The 18,568-nt window shown below is 34.3% G+C and overlaps 2 protein-coding genes across 2 annotated transcripts in view; both read left to right on the top strand.

Moving 5' to 3' along the window:
• The window catches only part of LOC107853182 (serine/threonine-protein kinase tricornered), a gene marked incomplete at its 5' end in the record, with an annotated part of 17,833 nt that extends 12,045 nt beyond the window's left edge, over positions 1–5,788 (top strand). The window contains 6 exon segments of the mRNA XM_047407956.1: positions 2,556–2,687; positions 2,788–2,901; positions 2,989–3,036; positions 3,960–4,044; positions 5,064–5,120; positions 5,380–5,788. Of these exon segments, the coding sequence (XP_047263912.1) occupies positions 2,556–2,687; positions 2,788–2,901; positions 2,989–3,036; positions 3,960–4,044; positions 5,064–5,120; positions 5,380–5,510 (567 nt within the window).
• A 2,658-nt stretch (positions 5,789–8,446) lies between these two features.
• Positions 8,447–10,319, top strand: LOC107853185 (protein SCARECROW-like). Its single transcript, XM_016698189.2, has one exon. The coding sequence runs from the start codon at positions 8,709–8,711 to the stop codon at positions 10,263–10,265; it is 1,557 nt and encodes a 518-aa protein (XP_016553675.1). The 5' UTR covers positions 8,447–8,708; the 3' UTR covers positions 10,266–10,319.
• Positions 10,320–18,568: the final 8,249 nt, after the last annotated feature.

Genomic DNA, 18,568 nt, shown 5'->3' with positions numbered 1-18,568 from the left:
TGAAGAAAGTGATGCACAAGTTAGTAGATACTCAACAAATGGCCTTCCTAAGAGGAAGGCAAATCACTGATGCAGTTCTAATTGTTAATGTGTGTAGACTCAAGGGTGAAAGGCAAGTCCCAAGAATCCATGTGCAAACTGGACATAGAATAGGCATACGATCATGTCTGTTGGAGGGTTTACTTGATATCAGGTTGAGGCTGTGGTTTGGATTGAAGTGGATCAGGTGGATAAAATTTTTCATAAGCACTGTCAGATTCTCAATATTAATAGATGGATCTCCTGAGGTTTCATTCCATCAGATAGAGGTCTAAGACAAGGTGACCCCCGCTCACCGTTTCTATTCATACTAGTGATGGAAGGCCTATATAATATGCTAAAACCCGCTCATAACAATGGCTGGATAAGGAGCTTCAATGTAGTGAAGGATGGAAATGCAAGAGTAGAAATCACATGTCTCCAGTATGCATATGATACTTTCATCTTCTGTGATGCAGAAGAAAGCCAACTCAAGATATTGAGGGTGATACTCATTATTAACTGGAGAAAAGGTCACATGATCCCAATCAATGAGGTGAACAGAACTCAGCAATTGGCAGAGAGTTTGGGAGGTGAAATAGGTCAGTTGCCAACTGTATATTTTGGGGTGCCTTTGGGAGCCAAAAGAAAATCCAAAGAGATATGGAATGAGGTGGTGGAGAGATGTGAAAGAAGATTGTCTAGATGGAAAACACAGTATTTGTCAAGTGGTGGAAGACTGGTTCTGATCAACTCAGTCTTAGATGCTTCGCCATCATACCTGATGTCAGATTTTCCTCTCCCAGCTATGGTAGAAGAAAGAATTGATGCTCTAAGGAGAAACTTTTTGTGGAGTGGAGATAAGGAGAATAATGGATTCCATTTAGTCAATTGGAAGACTGTAATTCTCTCAAAGAAACAAGGTGCGCTAGACATCAAGAATTTAAGGATTCACTGATGAAGTGGTTGTGGAGATTTCCTAAAGAGGAGCAGGCTCTATGGGTTAGAGTGATTCACGCCAAATATGAGAAGATGTCCTGGAAAATTAAGGAAGTGACCTCTGTGTATGGCATCAGTTTGTGAAGATCTATCAGAAATCTGTGGCATAGTTTCTTTGAAAAAACTAGCTATAATGTAAACAATGGAAGAAAGATCTTGTTTTGGGGGATGATGACTGGTTAGGAAGTGGCAGCCTCAAACAACTTTTTCCAGATATCTACTTGTTGAACCAACAACACAAGGCCACTTTGCAAGAAGTGTGGTCCACTCAGGGATGGAACTTTAACATACAGGAGACTTTTACAAGACTGGGTGGTGGGTAGACTGGCTGAATTCTATGGCAACCTAAACCAATTTGCAGGATTGAAGGAGGGAAAATAATATACTCATGTGGAATTGCCACAACAAAGGCATTTTCACAGTCAGCTCAGCCTTACAAGAATAGTCCAGATGGGAACTCAAATCAGCTTTTTGCCTTGGAAGCTTATATGGAAAGTTAAAATTTCATACAAGGTGGCGGTTTTTACTTGGTTGGTAGTAAAAGAGGCAGCATTAACCCAGGAGAATCTCATGAAAAGGGGAATACATATGTGTCCAAGATGTTTTTTTTGTGAGCAACAGGCAGAGACAATCATCTGCTTCTTCTCTGCAGGGTAGTTAGGCTACTTTGGAACATGTTTATCAGCTTTAGGGGCATAAGGTGGACTATGCCTGAAAGGGCAGACAGGCTCTTGAAAGTTGGAAAAATGAAGATAGTGGCAGTACATACAAAAGCAAATGGAGAATTGTCCCAGCAGTAATTTGGTGGACCATATGGAAGAAGAGAAATTTGAGATGTTATGAGAGCATTAGCAGTCCTTTACATAGGATTAAGATGGGTTGCATTATCACTTTTTGTTATTGGTGCAGTTCTGAGTACATAGATGATCCTGTAGCTATTATAGATATTCTAGGTTCCTTGTAAGATGAAGTAGGACCGAAAGATAGTTCTTTTTTTTGTTTTCTGGCTGCTGAGTTAGAGTTGTACTCTGTTTGTAGCTCTATGCTGTAAATTCTGGGATCCCAGGTTTTAATGCTGAAGATTGATATAAAAACTTGTTACCTTTGTCAAAAAAAAGAAAAAGAAAAAGGAAAGGCTTATCGAGGTAGGAGCAGAGGATTAGAAAGATAATGATGGAATCCCATAGTGAGGCTTGGCTAGTGTAATCATACATATCATCATTCATAACAGGCATTGGAAAAGCTCTGCACATTGCTATGGTCAATTTACTACTATTTTCTTCCCTTATTTTTAAGATATTTTTCTAAAGCTTTATATACATTTTGTTTACTATTACCCGTTTTTTCTCATTGGCCTCCTGGAGAACCTTTTTCCATTTTTATTTTTCTTTTCCCTAAAAAATCAGGATTCGTCTCTTCATCTTATAAGCAACTCTACCCTTGACTTTCCTTAAACCATTGCTCTTTTTCACAATGAAACTGCTAAAGAGGTCCCTTAGAATCTCATCATCTGTACAATCTTATCCTTGTACCTGCAGATTGTAAACTGGAAATCACATTTAAAGTTCCCTGAAGAAGCAAAGCTATCTTCAGCAGCGGAAGATCTTATTAGCAAACTCCTTTGCAATGTTACCATGCGGCTAGGTTCGAATGGTGCTGACGAAATAAAGGTGTTGTATGGTGTGTGCTATTCTATGTTCTTTTATCTGTTTCACTGTAATTGCCAAGTGTAATTTGCCTGTTTTTTCCGTTTCTTTTATTCTATATCAGGTTCACCCGTGGTTTAGAGGAATAGACTGGGATAGAATCTATCATATGGACGCTGCCTTCATCCCTGAGGTTAATGATGAGTTGGACACCCAAAACTTTGAGAAGTTTGAAGAGGTATTGGTGTAACTTGTTTCTTTTGCTAATGTGTTAACTATTATTTGCTTAAGTCGCTTTTGATATATTCGTGTTGTCTCTCTGCAGTCTGAAACTCATTCCCAGAGTTCATCAAGATCTGGTCCTTGGAGGAAGGTATTCATTATCATGCACCATATGGGATTTCGTTTTACATTCTGCTTACTGCAATTTTAGTGATAATTATAGATGTGGAGCATGGCACTCATATTGTTTACTGAAGTTTCAGACGAGATATTCACAGATAACTCTTGTCCTAGTGTAAATTATCATTAATGAGCAATAAGGTTGATTATTCTGTTGTAGTACATGAATTGTCCGTTCTCCATCTTCTCCCTGTTTCTTTCTTCAACTTTGGAGCCTTTTTTCTTAAAAGTTTTGCAATCTGTGTCAGTTGCAATTACAAAACATTAAACAGAAAACCTGTTAGAAACTTCAGATGTAAACTTGCTTGAGACACCTTTCTGATGGGGAACACTCGTGCTTATCAAGACAGTGAAGAGAAGTTCAGATGCTTTCAACAGTGTAGCAGACATGTCCGAGTCGTATCTATATTGGATGTTTGCATAGAAGTTCTCGAGCTTTGCTCAGTAGTTCTACCTTTTTGTTAAGAGTCTTGTCAGGATTTCACTGACGAGTTGAATAGTGATGTTAAGTTTGAGCAAATTTTTGCAAACTTGAAGTTGCACAGTTTTGCTGCTGAATCTGGATTAAGGTGAGAAAGAAGAGAGCAGCAAATCAAATCCGTTGAGGGAGAAAGTCTTTTCTTTTTTCCAGATATACATTAAGGCTCCCAAATGGATTCTACATTACATGGTTGGATATTTAGGTGCACCGTATCAGTGATTCTCACTTTAGAAAGGCCTGCAGTTGGACTTCTTTTGTTATTGAATTGTCTTAGTTTTTCATGTTGTTCCTGGGGTTTACTGTTTTCATTATTTCATTATTTCTGTTGGTCGTACTCATTATTTATTGGTCCCTGCAGCTCCTTCACCTTTGTCAATTCCCTATTTATCTCATTCTTACCTACATTTGCGCAGATGCTCTCATCAAAGGACATCAACTTTGTAGGGTACACGTACAAAAACTTTGAAATCGTGAATGATTACCAAGTGCCTGGAATGGGTATCTGTCTCCCTCCCTCCCTCTCTCTCTCTCTCTCTCTCTCTCTCTCTCTATCTATCTATCTATCTATCTTTCTTGCATGTAGTCCAGAGGACTTGTGACTTGGTGGAAGCAACTAGTAGTGTTAAACCTAGAGAAAGTATGATTTTATGAGATTAAGATTATGATATATACATAATTGCTGACACAGCAATTTTCATTCTTTGTTTACATGGATGGCTCTTCTGGAATTTTCATGCTTCTGCATGCATGGACCTCCTGGATATCTATTGATTGTAATGTTGTGTTTGCAGTTCGATTTCATTTATGTAAACTAATATTAAATCCAACTTCATGATATCAAAGCACAATAGCATAGTGGGTATTAAATTCAAGATACATTAAATGGCCGGACCTCATTTGTTAGCTTCTTCTTGTTGCTATTTTTGCTGTTTTTTCTTTCTTATTACTATATCAATGAGCTAAACTTGAAATCACGGTACTTAAAGAGGCTGAAGCCTTTTGAGTACTGGAATATTAAAGGATCTGGTGTTCCTTGTGAAAATTTGATGCAAGTAATTTGAACAACATTGTCCTTTATGGTGGTTATTCACGTGTGTGCCCCCACTGTGTTTTCATAGATTAATGGTTGGAATGCTTGACTTCATGTTACGTTTTCTTAGTTATCGACTTTGGAGGACCTGAGATATGTTGAGTGTCATGCTAAAGGGATAATTGCTTTAGTTGTATGCTCATTTATAGAGCTTTCAGTATTTCTCTATTGTAAATTTCTGCATTAAGCTTTGACCGGGTTGTAATATAGTCAGCCAAGCACATTTAGGACTAGTAGTTGGGTTCCCATTCGAATCCTTTATATTGGTTCACAGTATTCATTGGTGAGTAGATATCACAAACGAGTTGACTACTATGTTATTCGATTTATAAACTCATTATTAAAGTTAGTATTTGGTGTATTTGTAATAAATTTCTTCATTACTCTGCGAATCTTAACCGACTTTGAGGTCTCATTTTTTTCGCAGCTGAATTGAAGAAGAAGAATACCAAGTCAAAGAGACCGTCAGTCAAAGCACTATTCGGTAATACTTTCCTAACTCATCTCTTTATTATTAAGGAATGTATCTAATTAGGTTTATTCTTCCTGTGCGTTGTTTGTCTGATAAAGTCTATGCTGTTGAATTAAAAACTCTAGTTATGTGTGTCAAATTCAGTTTCATGAATGGGGATGTTAAATGACTGTAAGTCCTATGTTGGCTGTGTCTTGAGAGAATCAATGCTCTTTTTGCATGTTTTTGATGCCTTTTGCTCCTCTTTTATTTCTGCATTGTTTTTCAACAGAGGACGAGTCAGAAGGATCGGAAACAAGTAAAGGATCAGAGACGAGCAAAGGATCAGGGGCAAGCAAAGGATCAGAGGCAAGTAATTCTCAGCAATCCCAAGGAAGCTTTGTAAATCTCTTGCCTTCATGAGTTGGAAGTTTCTTAACAAATGAGGATATATAATCGTGGATCTTGCAGTTACAGTTAAGAGAGCTTCTGAACTGTTGTTAGCATGAGTACAGAGTTTTGGCAGTTGGTTAGTGGCTTATTTGGTCAGGGATGTAAGTAATTAGGCTGATATCAAAGAGAATTATGTTGGATATGAAATTACTAATACTGTTAAGAGTTTGGTTGTAACAGTACTGATCTTTTGATTAAAGATTTAGGAGGTCATGAATGACATCTTTGATCTCTCAACTTTATTATTATTGTTCTTTCTTAAGAAGTTAAGGCATATTCAAATGCACTGCAGTTTTGGTGATTAATGTGGCTAGAGGCGGATCCAGTATTTTACCTATCACTGCGTTATGTATAGGGAAATGGCATCTGAGTCAAATTTGGATTTGATAAATTAATTGGCAGCACAAAACAATTACTATTATAATTAAACATTGTTGAGCCTTGTTGCTCTCTCTATTAAGGCAACTATAGCTAGCTTATCAATTATAACTTTTTACTAACTAGCTGCCTCTTATCAATTATTACTGTATATGTATAAACTCCAAAAGCGTCAAATCTGGAGCCCGCCTCTCATCTCACTAATAGTTAGATAGCATATCAATTGTAACTGACAATTTCTGTCTTAACTACGCCTATCGAGGACACTCCTCCGAACTCAATAATATTGGTTCATAATTTCATTAAATAAGTATAATCTATATATTTGGAACTCAATAAATCAAATCTATAACCGTCAAATCTTAGATCTGCCTCCTAGCTAGTCTCCGGTTTAAAAAGGAATCAATCTATGCCACCGATTTAAAAGGTTACAAAAATAGGCTGTTTGCACAAAATAAATGCACAATAATCTTTTTCCGTGTTGACACCGTTAAAATAGCATAATGCACTAAATAAGTGCACTATCCATTTATTTTATGAATAGTGCACTACAAAAATGCACTAAACTATATAAAAAAAAAGGGGAGGAATAATGCACAAAAAAAGTGCATATATCAAAAATAATTGATAGTGTTCTTTTTTAGTGCACTATCCATAAAATAAATAAATAGTGCACTTATTTAGTGCACTATTCATAAAAAAAAGTGGATAGTGCACTAAATCCTATTTAACGATGTCAACACGAACAAAAGAATATTATGCACTTATTTTGTGTAAACAATTCATTTTTATAACTTTTTAAATCAGTAACATAAATTGATTCCTTTTTAAATATGGTGGCATATTTAGGTTTCGCACTCTCAAAAGCTCAAGTTTGACTTTGTATTTAACTTTTTTCTTCTGTACAACAATTCTTAGCTGCCTTTACTGTTTCCTAGACCAAACAAATTAAAACCGTACAACAATGACCATAGATTAGAAGTTGATATATATTATTACCACATCAACTGAGTTTTTCCTTTTGTTTGTGTCTATTTCTATTTGTTTGTTTGGTTGACAGTTGACATGTACTTATATAAATTAATTTGCAACAAATTTTCCTCCATTCATGCAATACATTGACTTGTTCCAATTGCATTCCTTTAGAAAGGATATCATTAATCATATTAAAGACAGAGCAGTGTTGTTTTATTTAAGTCATATTCCTCACGATTCGTTTTACACTATCATGGCAATTTGAACCGGTTATAGTGAGCTATTAGTTTAATTTTCAAATTAATATATGAGGCTTGCTATGGAGATCAGTTACTTGTTAATGTTGGTCATCTTAATTTTAAGGTACAAGAAACTTATACCTCGACAGTGTAGAAAATTCAAACCCCCATCGTATTTGGCAGCGTGAAGGTTGCATGCCTTGCAATTAGTGTACATCCGAAGATCTAGAAGAGAGTCTAATTTTTACACATTACAGGTGCCACCTAATAAAATAATCGTTAAATATATAATGTGTGAAACTGTATATAATTAGGGATCGTTTGGTTGGGAAAGAGTATATAATATTAGCTGACGGTTGATATTATTCACATCCGAAAATCTAAAAGAAGGGGATTTAACGTATTAGTATTGTTTTCAAAAGATGATATATCCTAGGATTTTACAAACATGTGAATCATGTTTTATCTTATACTGTACTAATCTAGTAGATCCCCAAAACAAAAAACATTTTGTTCCTAACGTCAAGTTTAATTAGAAAGTTCCATTTTTCGGTTGAGATGTCCAAGCTCATCAACTAGGTTTCTAGCTACTAGAATGATATAGCTTTTACTATTCTATAAATACAAATATATCTCTAATGCAAAGGAAAATCACAACTCTATGAATATTTAACTTTTTCTAAAACTGTTTTATATTTAAAAAAAAAAAACCATCTTTTATTTTCTCTAATTATCGATAACTATTTGTTTCTATATCTGGTTTACATGTATCGTTCTTGTCTTCATGGTATCGTCAAAGAATTAAATATATTGAGTGAGACAAATTAAATTCTCAAGAGTTTACGTAATTAGGTATGTTATTGCAATGACTATAGTCTTTTGCGGTGTGAGCAAAATTAGTATAAATATAAATTTTGAGAAACAAATTTAGTTGGTGTATCATTACACTCACTACTATTTTTAGAAAAAAAGAATCACCAGTAAATATACAACTTGGGCCAAAAGAACTTTTTAAGACTATTTACTAGTTTTACTTGGTGAAAGCTAAGACATTGGCGCAGACATGACAACTATGATACATTTTATGCATAACACATTATCTTTCTAATCACATGCTAATTTGACGATTTGTAAACCATCCATTGTTAAGCCTTGACCTGCGACGACCCTGATATGTTATTTTTACTTGCTCGAGAAATTCTGGTTAAGGAACTCTCATATATTATTGGTAATACCAGAGTTAGTTGAATCAGAATATAATGTATTAGGACTTATAATAATTATTTACTCAGCATGGTTACTGTAATAAAATTAGAAAAATCACCATTTGAAGTGGCGTGTGGTTTGTCCTTTAATATGTTAACATTACTTGCATGTCTTACTATGCCGGCCATATTTGTTCAATTATAAACTAATACACTAAAGTTGGGGTTTACCTATGACCATTTCTTTGTACATTTTAGAGTCCAACTTACCTAATTCTCCTACAAATATAGCCTATTCAGCATCCCATTAATCCTCCTCATCTACTACTACTACTACTCAATTTTGTGTTCACATATTTGTAAGTACTCACATGATGAAAGGAGGGTCTGGAGTACTTCATCAACATGGTCCTCTTGATCATAGTATTACACAACAATCCAACGAACAATGGGATTGTGCTAGTCTTGGATTTTCTGGAATTAGTTCTGCCCCTAACACCTCCGCAAGTCGCGCCAATAATCCTGAAAGAAATGAACTTTCCCAGTGGGTTGAGCAGGTCACTAGGCAACTCATTGAAGATTTGCCTGAAAATGAAACTGGAGTAGGCTTACAGACTAATAGTACAGGCACATCGACATATCAGGAAAACATTGTTCCCTCACTATTAGGAGAGCTGAGGCCTAAGAAAATTGCACGAAGAAATTCTTCTGAGTGCATTGGACACCACCACCACCACCAATGGAGCTCTCATGATGATCATCTCGCAAGAGATGATAATAATAGGAATAGAAATGAGACGATAGCTAAAGGATTGAATGGGCTAGATGATCAAGGACTCAACTTGATCACTCTTCTTTTGGAATGTGCAGTTGCTCTATCAGTAGATAATTTGGGAGAAGCTCATAGAATGTTGCTTGAGTTAACACAAATGGCATCACCCTATGGAACATCTTGTGCTGAAAGAGTAGTGGCCTACTTTGCCAAAGCAATGGCTAGTAGAGTCATCAACTCATGGCTAGGAATATGTTCCCCTTTGATCAATTACAAGAGTGTCCATGGTGCTTTTCAAGTGTTCAACAACATCTCACCATTCATAAAATTTGCACATTTCACCTCCAACCAAGCAATCCTTGAGGCATTTCATCGTCGAGACAGAGTCCATATCATCGACGTGGACATCATGCAAGGTCTACAGTGGCCGGCTCTTTTTCATATCCTCGCCACTCGCATGGAAGGCCCTCCACATGTTACAATGACGGGAATGGGGATATCAATGGAAATTTTGATTGAGACAGGGAAACAACTTTCCAATTTCGCCAAACGCCTCGGAATGTCATTTGAGTTCCACCCAATAGGGGGGAAAACAGGGGAAATTGACATATCCATGTTCAAAATTACGAGAGGAGAGGCTATAGCCATACATTGGGTGCAACATTCATTGTATGATGCCACAGGCCCTGATTGGAAAACAATGCGACTTCTCCAAGAACTATCACCAAGAGTTGTCACACTAGTAGAACAAGAAATAGCACTAGGGGGTTGTTTCTTGGACCGATTCGTGGGATCCCTCCATTACTACTCAACCGTTTTCGACTCGTTAGGAGCATTCTTGCAGAGTGATGATTCAAGCAGGCACAGTGTAGAACATGGCCTGCTTTACGGAGAAATCAATAACATATTAGCCATTGGAGGACCTGCAAGAAATGGGGAAGATAAGTTTAGACATTGGAGAAGTGAACTATCAAAAAATGGATTCATGCAAGTGCCAATGAGTACAAATTCAATGGCACAAGCTCAGTTGATACTGAATATGTTCCCACCAGCTCATGGTTATACTCTCGTACGAGGTGATGGAACATTAAGGCTTGGGTGGAAGGATACTAGTTTGTTTACTGCATCTGCATGGACATCTCCAAATTCTAGATAGCATTAATTTGGAATATGTTCTGATAAACTATTGTTATTAGACAACGAAATAATGACTACGCCTCAATTTGGGATCCGCTATTTAAATCTTTGCTATTCATGTCGCTCCATTAATTTAAGCCTGTTACAAAACTATATTATATTGGACTTTAAATTTACAAAATCCTATCGGCTATCACGTTTTTTACTAATTATGTAAAAGTTTTAAGATTTGTGCATCCTCAGTGCAAAAGATTCTTTACACCATCTGGTAAACTAAATGATATGGTAATTTCAATAATTAAAATTGAGGAATTAAAGATATTAAAAATCAAAAGAGTCCTAATCAAAATTTGCATTTCCTTTTCTGGCCTAAATCAATTTTTTTCCTTTTAAAATATTGAATCAAACTCAGACGCTCTCATACCTCAAATATTTTGAACCTTTCAAGAAGTAATTATTCCTCAACAACTCTATCATTGTTGACCATGGAGAGGTTCTTTTGCTTAATTGAGGGTCAGAAATCATATATGTTTTATTTTTTCAGACTGCTCTATAAACAAATTTCATTATTTTTCCCTTTTAATGTGGGAAACATCTAAAATGGCATATATATATATATATATATATATATATATATATATCATATAAAACTTTCCATTAAAATCTTAACGTATGTTAAATGCTTCAATCACATTAAAACATGAGTAAAATATGAGGTTGGAAAGAAAACCAATGAAATAAACATGGAAGGAGGGTTTGGAGGAGAGAAAGTCGGACAAAATATTTGGAGAGTAACAGTGCACATAGTATTTATTTCTTTTTAATTTTTTTAAAAAATTGGAAAAATAGTTAAAAATAATTGATAACAGTAGGTAAATTTATGTGACGGTGTAAAGAATTTTCTGCACTGACAGTGCACAAAATTTAACCTTAGATTAGTTACTTTTAGCTTAACGTTCATCTAAGTATGAAACAAGTTGTCTAACGTGTTTCAGAAAAGAAGTAAAAAACACAATGTTTTTACATGAAAAATACCCAGCTTATAAAAGGTATAAAAAACCACAACCTTTACCTCTACTAGATTTTACCCCAACTTTACTAAATCGCAATGAGCCTTTCAACAAAAGATTACAACCTATATAACCTACAAAATTGTCATTCTAATTCCTAAGCAACACACAAACCCCACAAGGTATGTGATCCCAAGTCTTCGAGTTTAGGTCATCGAGTTTCCCTAAACTCGAAAACTACAATCCTAAATCAGTTTATACTTCACTGAACTAAGATTACATCAGCATTACAATCTGATAATCAACTCTTCATACATATAGACTAAGATTCCTTATCAAACTTAGTACTAGGAGAAGGTTCAACGATGTGTTGCTTCAAGTAGCACATTGCCAAGTCAATTCGAAAATTGCCTTTTTTCTCTGTAAGTGCGTGTGAACTTCTGAATGATATTTCTATTTAAACACAACTGTCCAAAGTGATCTTCTTCGAATCAAACTCCTGCTTATATCAGAACTCTCATTTTATAGAGTTCTACTTCAAGTAAGACTCTTTAATTCAAACTCATGCTTCTTCAAGTGGTATAGTGAAGCTCTAACTCTTCAGTTTAGCACATGATATTTATTTTGAGTTTATCAGAAGTAATCATTATCTACTCCTTTATTCTTGCATCCTGATCTTTGTTCATCAATGATCTATTTACCAAGTAAGCTCCTTGAGATAGTGTGTCGTTGAAACAACTCGACAAACTCCTTTCATATATTTTGTCAATCATCAAAACTCTATAGAATTCAATAAATACCACATTTTGGCATCATCGAAAAGTTGTTTCAAACTGTAATTATAACCAAAATACAATGTTAACCATTCATGGTCACTGGGCTATCTCTAAAACAACAGAGCAAGACAAGGTTTAGCATAACAATGTATTAAAAAGTGTAAGCCCAAAAGACATTGTAGCAAAAGGAGAACCAATCCATTACTCCATCAAAATATAAACTACATAAGATCAAGAAGATATTAAAAGAGGTAACCATGCAGAGATCTAAATAAAAGAAGAGAACAAAATAAGAGAAGACAAGACTGAATTTAAAGGCACTAAGAGGAAGGAGCTGGGGAGGATAATGGAACAGGTTAGATCAGTTGTGCCAACCTTCGAATAGCTTCAACATTTTTGGATCTTTCACGAGCAAGATCAGCCTCCAAAGTCAAGATTCTATCATAGAAAACCTCTTTTTCTTGAGCATGAGCAGCTTAAACCTTCTTCAATTCAGTAGTCTTGTCAGCCAAGGAATTTCTTAATTCTTACAAATGAGTGTCTGCCTTTTTCATTGAAACAGCTGAAGCAATATAATTCACTCATCTAAGAACATCCTTGGTCATCTGAAATGACCAAACTTGAATAGGAACAGACTAATCTGTAAAGACTGAGGCCAACCAAAACTTATAAGGAAGGGCATGCCCTTTCTTATCCTTAAGAAGCACACAATATATATACTTTATGATCAGGCTAGGCAAATTATCTTGACCTAAGTATCAAGTAGCTCCATAAGAGTGAGATTTAAGTAATTTTTCTCAATCTGTCTCTCTTTATGAGGCGTTATCATCTTATGGACCACATCAAAGTACAACTGATGTAGTGGAGATATTTTTCTCTTAAAAACACAATAATACTGAAGAAGGTTGGGTTTTTAGAGAACTTTGTTGTCAGGGAAAATACAGATGCCATGTTATCCAAAGGAGGACATTCAAACTTCACATAGTGATTTCATCCTCTAAGGAAAATATTTGTGGATCCTAGCAATATCCTTAGAAACAAAGTGGATAGACATTCCATGCACAGGAGTAGAAAAAACATTCCCATTCTCAAAACCATTTGTATAGAATTCATTAACCTCAGGCTTACTAAACTTTCGTTGAGTATCTCCCTGAAAAAATAGGTGATACCAACCCTAAACCTCTAGTTTTTCCAGAAGAATAGACATTTCAGGTCCATCAAAAGTTGCGCCAAATATAACCCTTACAAAAGATCTCTTTTGAAAATGCATGATATGCTGCATCTTAGGATTTGTGACACATAGATCTCGTCCTATACTAGCACACTATTTTTAGTGGACTCAAAGTTAGAGCGGTCGATGGAATAGGTTTGGAGACCTGTTGTGAGGACCGAGATTTTTGTGCGGATTTGGACTTAGAAGATAGTTTTAGTGGAAGGGATGATTTTTTCTATGGTGTGGACTTTGAAGATAGTAGTGCTCGAGATGGATGAAAAAAATTAAGAATGAAGCATTTGACAGTACTCCCTCGATGAATTTTGTGAAGAAGAGAGTCATCATCAGAGGAGATTTTCTCAGATGGAGGAGGAGCAGTAAAGAAGGAGGAGCACTTCTTTCTACTCGCCTGAAGGGCCTTCTCCAAAGTTACATCCTCTTGGAATTTATGATCGTAGGTATGAGGAGTACAAACTGAAATAGAATGAGGAGTTGTTTTATCTAAGGGTTCCTCTATGGGAATAGGTATAAAAGTTCCAGACTTCTTCTTGAGACGAGATCTAACTTTCTTTGAAACCATATCCACAATGAAAAGATCTTCCACTAGAACAACCTAAAGAGGGACCACCTATATAACATGTAAAGATAAGGGTTGATTGTAAGATAGCTCATTAGAGAAGGAAGATAGCATACTCTTGAAATCGTTCAACCGCTTTAAAATTAGACATTTTGAATGAAAGCGGGTTAGGAATTTGTGGGGTTTGCTCAGCACTTTATTGGAAAACCATATCTAAAGTTTCTAAGTGAGATTCTACAGACACAGATGGGATTTTTGTTGAAGATGAAGAAGCCATTGCTACAAGGAATTGCGTATTTTGCTTTGTCAAAAGGGTTTTATGTTTAAAGAATAAATGGATGAAGTTAATTAGGAATTTTGGTTTTATAAAAGGAAAAAGAATATGAAATGTGAGGGAGTGGAACTATTGCAACAAAAGGGCATGAATGGGAGAAAGAGAGGTGACAGTGATGTGAAGGCGGCGATAGCTTTTTGAAAGGCCAAGGACTTTTGAGTTTTGATAGTTAAAAGAAAAAATGTGCATAAGGATGATTCAACACATAAAATAGGAGTGCGCCGTTGTTCTAAATTTAAACATTATTAACCTCATATCAATGTAGATCATATCTTGAAAGAGAAAATAGCTTGATCACTAGTGCTTGTGTATACTCGATTTTCTACACAATCTAATACAAATTACTTCATGCTGAGGTACTAGGTAAGTCAAATTAGTTCTAGGATATCAATCTAGTCCAATATGGAGAGAGACGGGCCAAAATCTACCTAAAAGGGCTCTACAACTAGCTAAATAATTAATAATTACTCAAATTATCAACCAAGATATAAATACCCACTCAAAATAGCATAATACTACACTAGTATTGTAATAAATTTCAATCTAAGAGCAAAGTAAGCCTAACTTACCTGGATGTCATCGAAAGCTCGAGAAAATCCACTACTTCAGAGTTTTTTCTTTTTGAAAAGCCTTCGAGCAATGCCATGCTATCAAAATAATAATCTACATATTACAACGAGAATAACAATACTCATATTGCATATAAATGCTCCAGATTAAGAATCGAACTAAAAATTTCATGTAAAATCCGATTACGAAATCATGCATTTAAATTATTCAACACGTCCCTCTAAGATTAAGGATCATTATTTATTCAAAAAAGAAGAAGAAAAATTTAAGCTTAAATGGGTGCTAAATCATTTCCAACAGTAAACTAGAGGTTTAAAGTTAACTCGAGAATTAATTGAGAAAATAAATAAGAATTTACGAAAATAATAGTGAGAAGATGACCAAAATGACGTCTCCGAAACACTCCCAATAACCAATAATCTCTCTCCACAAGTTTCTAAGCTTTTAGAGTTTTTAATGGTGAAAGACTTAGCAAAAATGAGAGAGTAATCGGGCTACACAACTTTAAACACACCCAGGGGTCCCTTCATCACAATCGCGGGGACCCCATCGTGAACGTAATTCATGACTGGGCTACCCCTTTGTGAACGCAGTCGGTCCACCGTGAATGTGAAGGTGGAAACCTGCACCAGTCGTCCAGCTTACTTTTTGTGAATGTGAAGGCCAACTCACGAACGCGATGGCCAATAACTTTGGCCTTCGCAAACGCAGCTAAGGTCTCGCTAATACGAAGGTCATTTTTGGCCTGCAGCAGCAAATTTGATAATTGGCCAAGTTTTAGATCAAATCCCCGAGATTCATTTGAAAATTCGTGAATGCAAATGAACTATGTTAACCTATTAAATTTGATATTGTAGACTCAACAACGACATCAAAATTTTCATCCAAGGTCATTTTAAGTAAAAGTGAGTTGCACATTCAAAGGTCTGTTCTAATCAATTTGCACCAAATAGCACAAAATGAGCTCGGAATCTTGGATCCAAACCAAGGGTCCCCCAAAATAGACACATTTTAGCTAACAAAACTGTCATAATTGGCATTCGAAACAATCTAGATGAAGTTTAGGTCTGATATTCAATTCTTAACAATGAAACTCTAAAACAGAAAATTGGCTTTAAAACTGAAACGAATTGTCCGGTGATCAAACTACCAGTCCCAACAAGTCATAAATGATTTAATACAGCTATAAGAAAGCTCATGGACCGGAAGGTCATTATATTTTAGCTCTTCAATGTATTCTAATATTTAATAAGCACACTATATTTAAATTAAGATTTTCAAATCAATCATGTCAACTGACAAAATTATTTGTAGTAACTTCAACTTTACCATGACATATGTATTTCTTTTAATAAACTTCAAATTTACTTTGACATGAATTTACATAAATAAACTTCTGATTTATTATGGGATGTGATCTCATCATGCTTTGATAACTGTTCACACATATGTTTCTTACACATAATATATTGGAGAAATTCAATTATTCAATCATTTATTGTCTCAATATGATTATTATTTTTTATTTCTAGTAAAGTTTGTGTTTACTATAATTTATGTTTCTACCAGAGCAACTTCATATTTTATAATTTAGGATAAATCATTTTATTTAATCTCTTTAAGAGATTTTAGTATTTCAAATATCTCCTTCAGAAAATTTTTCATTAACATTTGAATATTTTGTACCAAATTAAAGCAACAATCACATAATAATTACATCTTTCAGAAAAGAGATACACTAATTGTTATATCATTTGAAAAAATAAATATCGACTAATTATAATATATCAATGTGATTATAATAGAAGAACACATTCTTCTCTACTTTCTTTTTTCATTAAAATGATACTTTAATAAACTTATTTAAAATTATCTATGTACAAAAGATATGTGTTGCAGTGATTTTATACCACAAAAAACATGTATATGTCTTGTTATTTTATCTCTTTGGGCGTGGTATGTTTTCATCTACTTCAAAAAATGAAACATAGTCATTTAAATATGTTAATATAATTTTTTTAATTGATCATTATTTTATCAAGTACAAGAAGATATCACCTAACACATCTTACAAGTTCTTCTATTTTGGAAAAGATTATCAAAGTTATACTACTTCGTGAATAGATTTAAGACGCTTACTATTTCAAGAGTAATATTGAGAGTTTTGCTTTTGGAAAAGGCTTTCAACGTTATACTGCTTCATGAATAGATTTAAGAGGCTTACTATTTCAAGAGTAATGTTGAGAGTTTTGCTATTTTAGGAGTATAATATAAAATATTAAGAATGTTAATCTCAATTATTGCATCTTTTTTGGAGATGAGTTGTGATAGCACCACAATCATTATTCTACCTCTTTTAGGAATGGGCCATGATATCCTTTCAATATTTTAACCTTTCGAAGATGAATCGTGATACCATTACAATCAAATGCACTCCTATATTGAAAAATTTCACTAAATATTGTCACATTCACTTCAGATAAATAGATATGTATTTATAATATTAATGAAAAGTTCTTATTCTTTAGAAATGGAGTAGAATAATCTGTACATATCTTGTGTATATCAAACTATGATACCTTAATATTTTTTTTTAAGACATTGCTACTTCAGGAGAAAATCACAGTATGTATAATAATACAAAAAAAAAAAATTCTTTCATTCATGCTCACGAGCACGATTGGAGCCACAACCTTTTCCATTCTTACCTTGGTGGAAATTTGTCTCATTCTATTTAGAGAATGAAACTAGAATCAGTAAATTGACTTTCATAATTTTTTATTAATAACCCATAGTTGAATCCAATCAAAATGTGTTTATGGAAGAATGACCATTTGCAAGTGGTTATATCTATCTTTTGAATTATTCAATAATGTAAGAGAATTTTTAACAGTGAAATATTTCAATTTCAAATCCTCAGCAAGGAGCATAGAAAAATTATTTTTGATGCTTGATTTTTATTTTTAATAGTGTCTGTCACACTCATCATATCAAAATGAATTTTAGCATCAGATACCCTGCAACTTTTACCTGATATATCTAGAACTACAAATTTAAATTTACTTTTTAGGAGTAAACTTCAAATTTACTACTTCAGAAGTAAATCTAGGCATATGTATAATATGGAGAACTTTTTCTGTCATATCTATCAAAGTATGCCAGACTTCAAAGAATTGGCACTTCAGAAGCTAATATAAAATTTCATAAAATTTAACCACTTAAGAATATGTTCGAACATATCAAATATCCTTCTGCTTAAAACTCACAATTCAAAATTTAACTTAACTACTTACCTATGTTACTTATCTTAACATTTGCAAGAACTAAACTATAAAACACTACTCCTTCCAAGACCCTTCATTGACTTTACCAACTACAACTATTAGTACTATACATGTCAACTTTCAAATTTAACTCATTAAATCCAAAATAGTGTTGCTGCTATGAGAGTATCATTGCTACTTCCTCTTAGTCTATTCCGCTGACTCTTTCAAAATATGTGATGAAAATATTAGAGTCTTTTTCTCTTTCAATTTCTTTGGTTCAAGGGCGGCTCAATTAATTATGTGGTCTAAAGCTAGGTATCAAAAAAAGGCCTAAAGTCTATTTAATAGTTATTTTTTTGTAACATAGACATTCAAAGCATCTAATGTATCGCATGGATGATCATCATTATCTACCTAAATTTTTACAAATTGAGGTATTCACATATCTGCTCATCTAAATTTAATATGTTTTAAGAAATATTCAAGGTTATTTTGAAGTTATACTTACTAGTTTTCTCAATTTTTTGCCTCTAAGTAGCCATGATGACATGATTAGGTTGAATTTCTAAAAAAAAA

This window comes from Capsicum annuum, chromosome 3 (genome assembly GCF_002878395.1).
Source record: "Capsicum annuum cultivar UCD-10X-F1 chromosome 3, UCD10Xv1.1, whole genome shotgun sequence".
NCBI lineage: Eukaryota > Viridiplantae > Streptophyta > Magnoliopsida > Solanales > Solanaceae > Capsicum > Capsicum annuum.
This window is presented reverse-complemented; position numbering and strand designations above follow the sequence as displayed.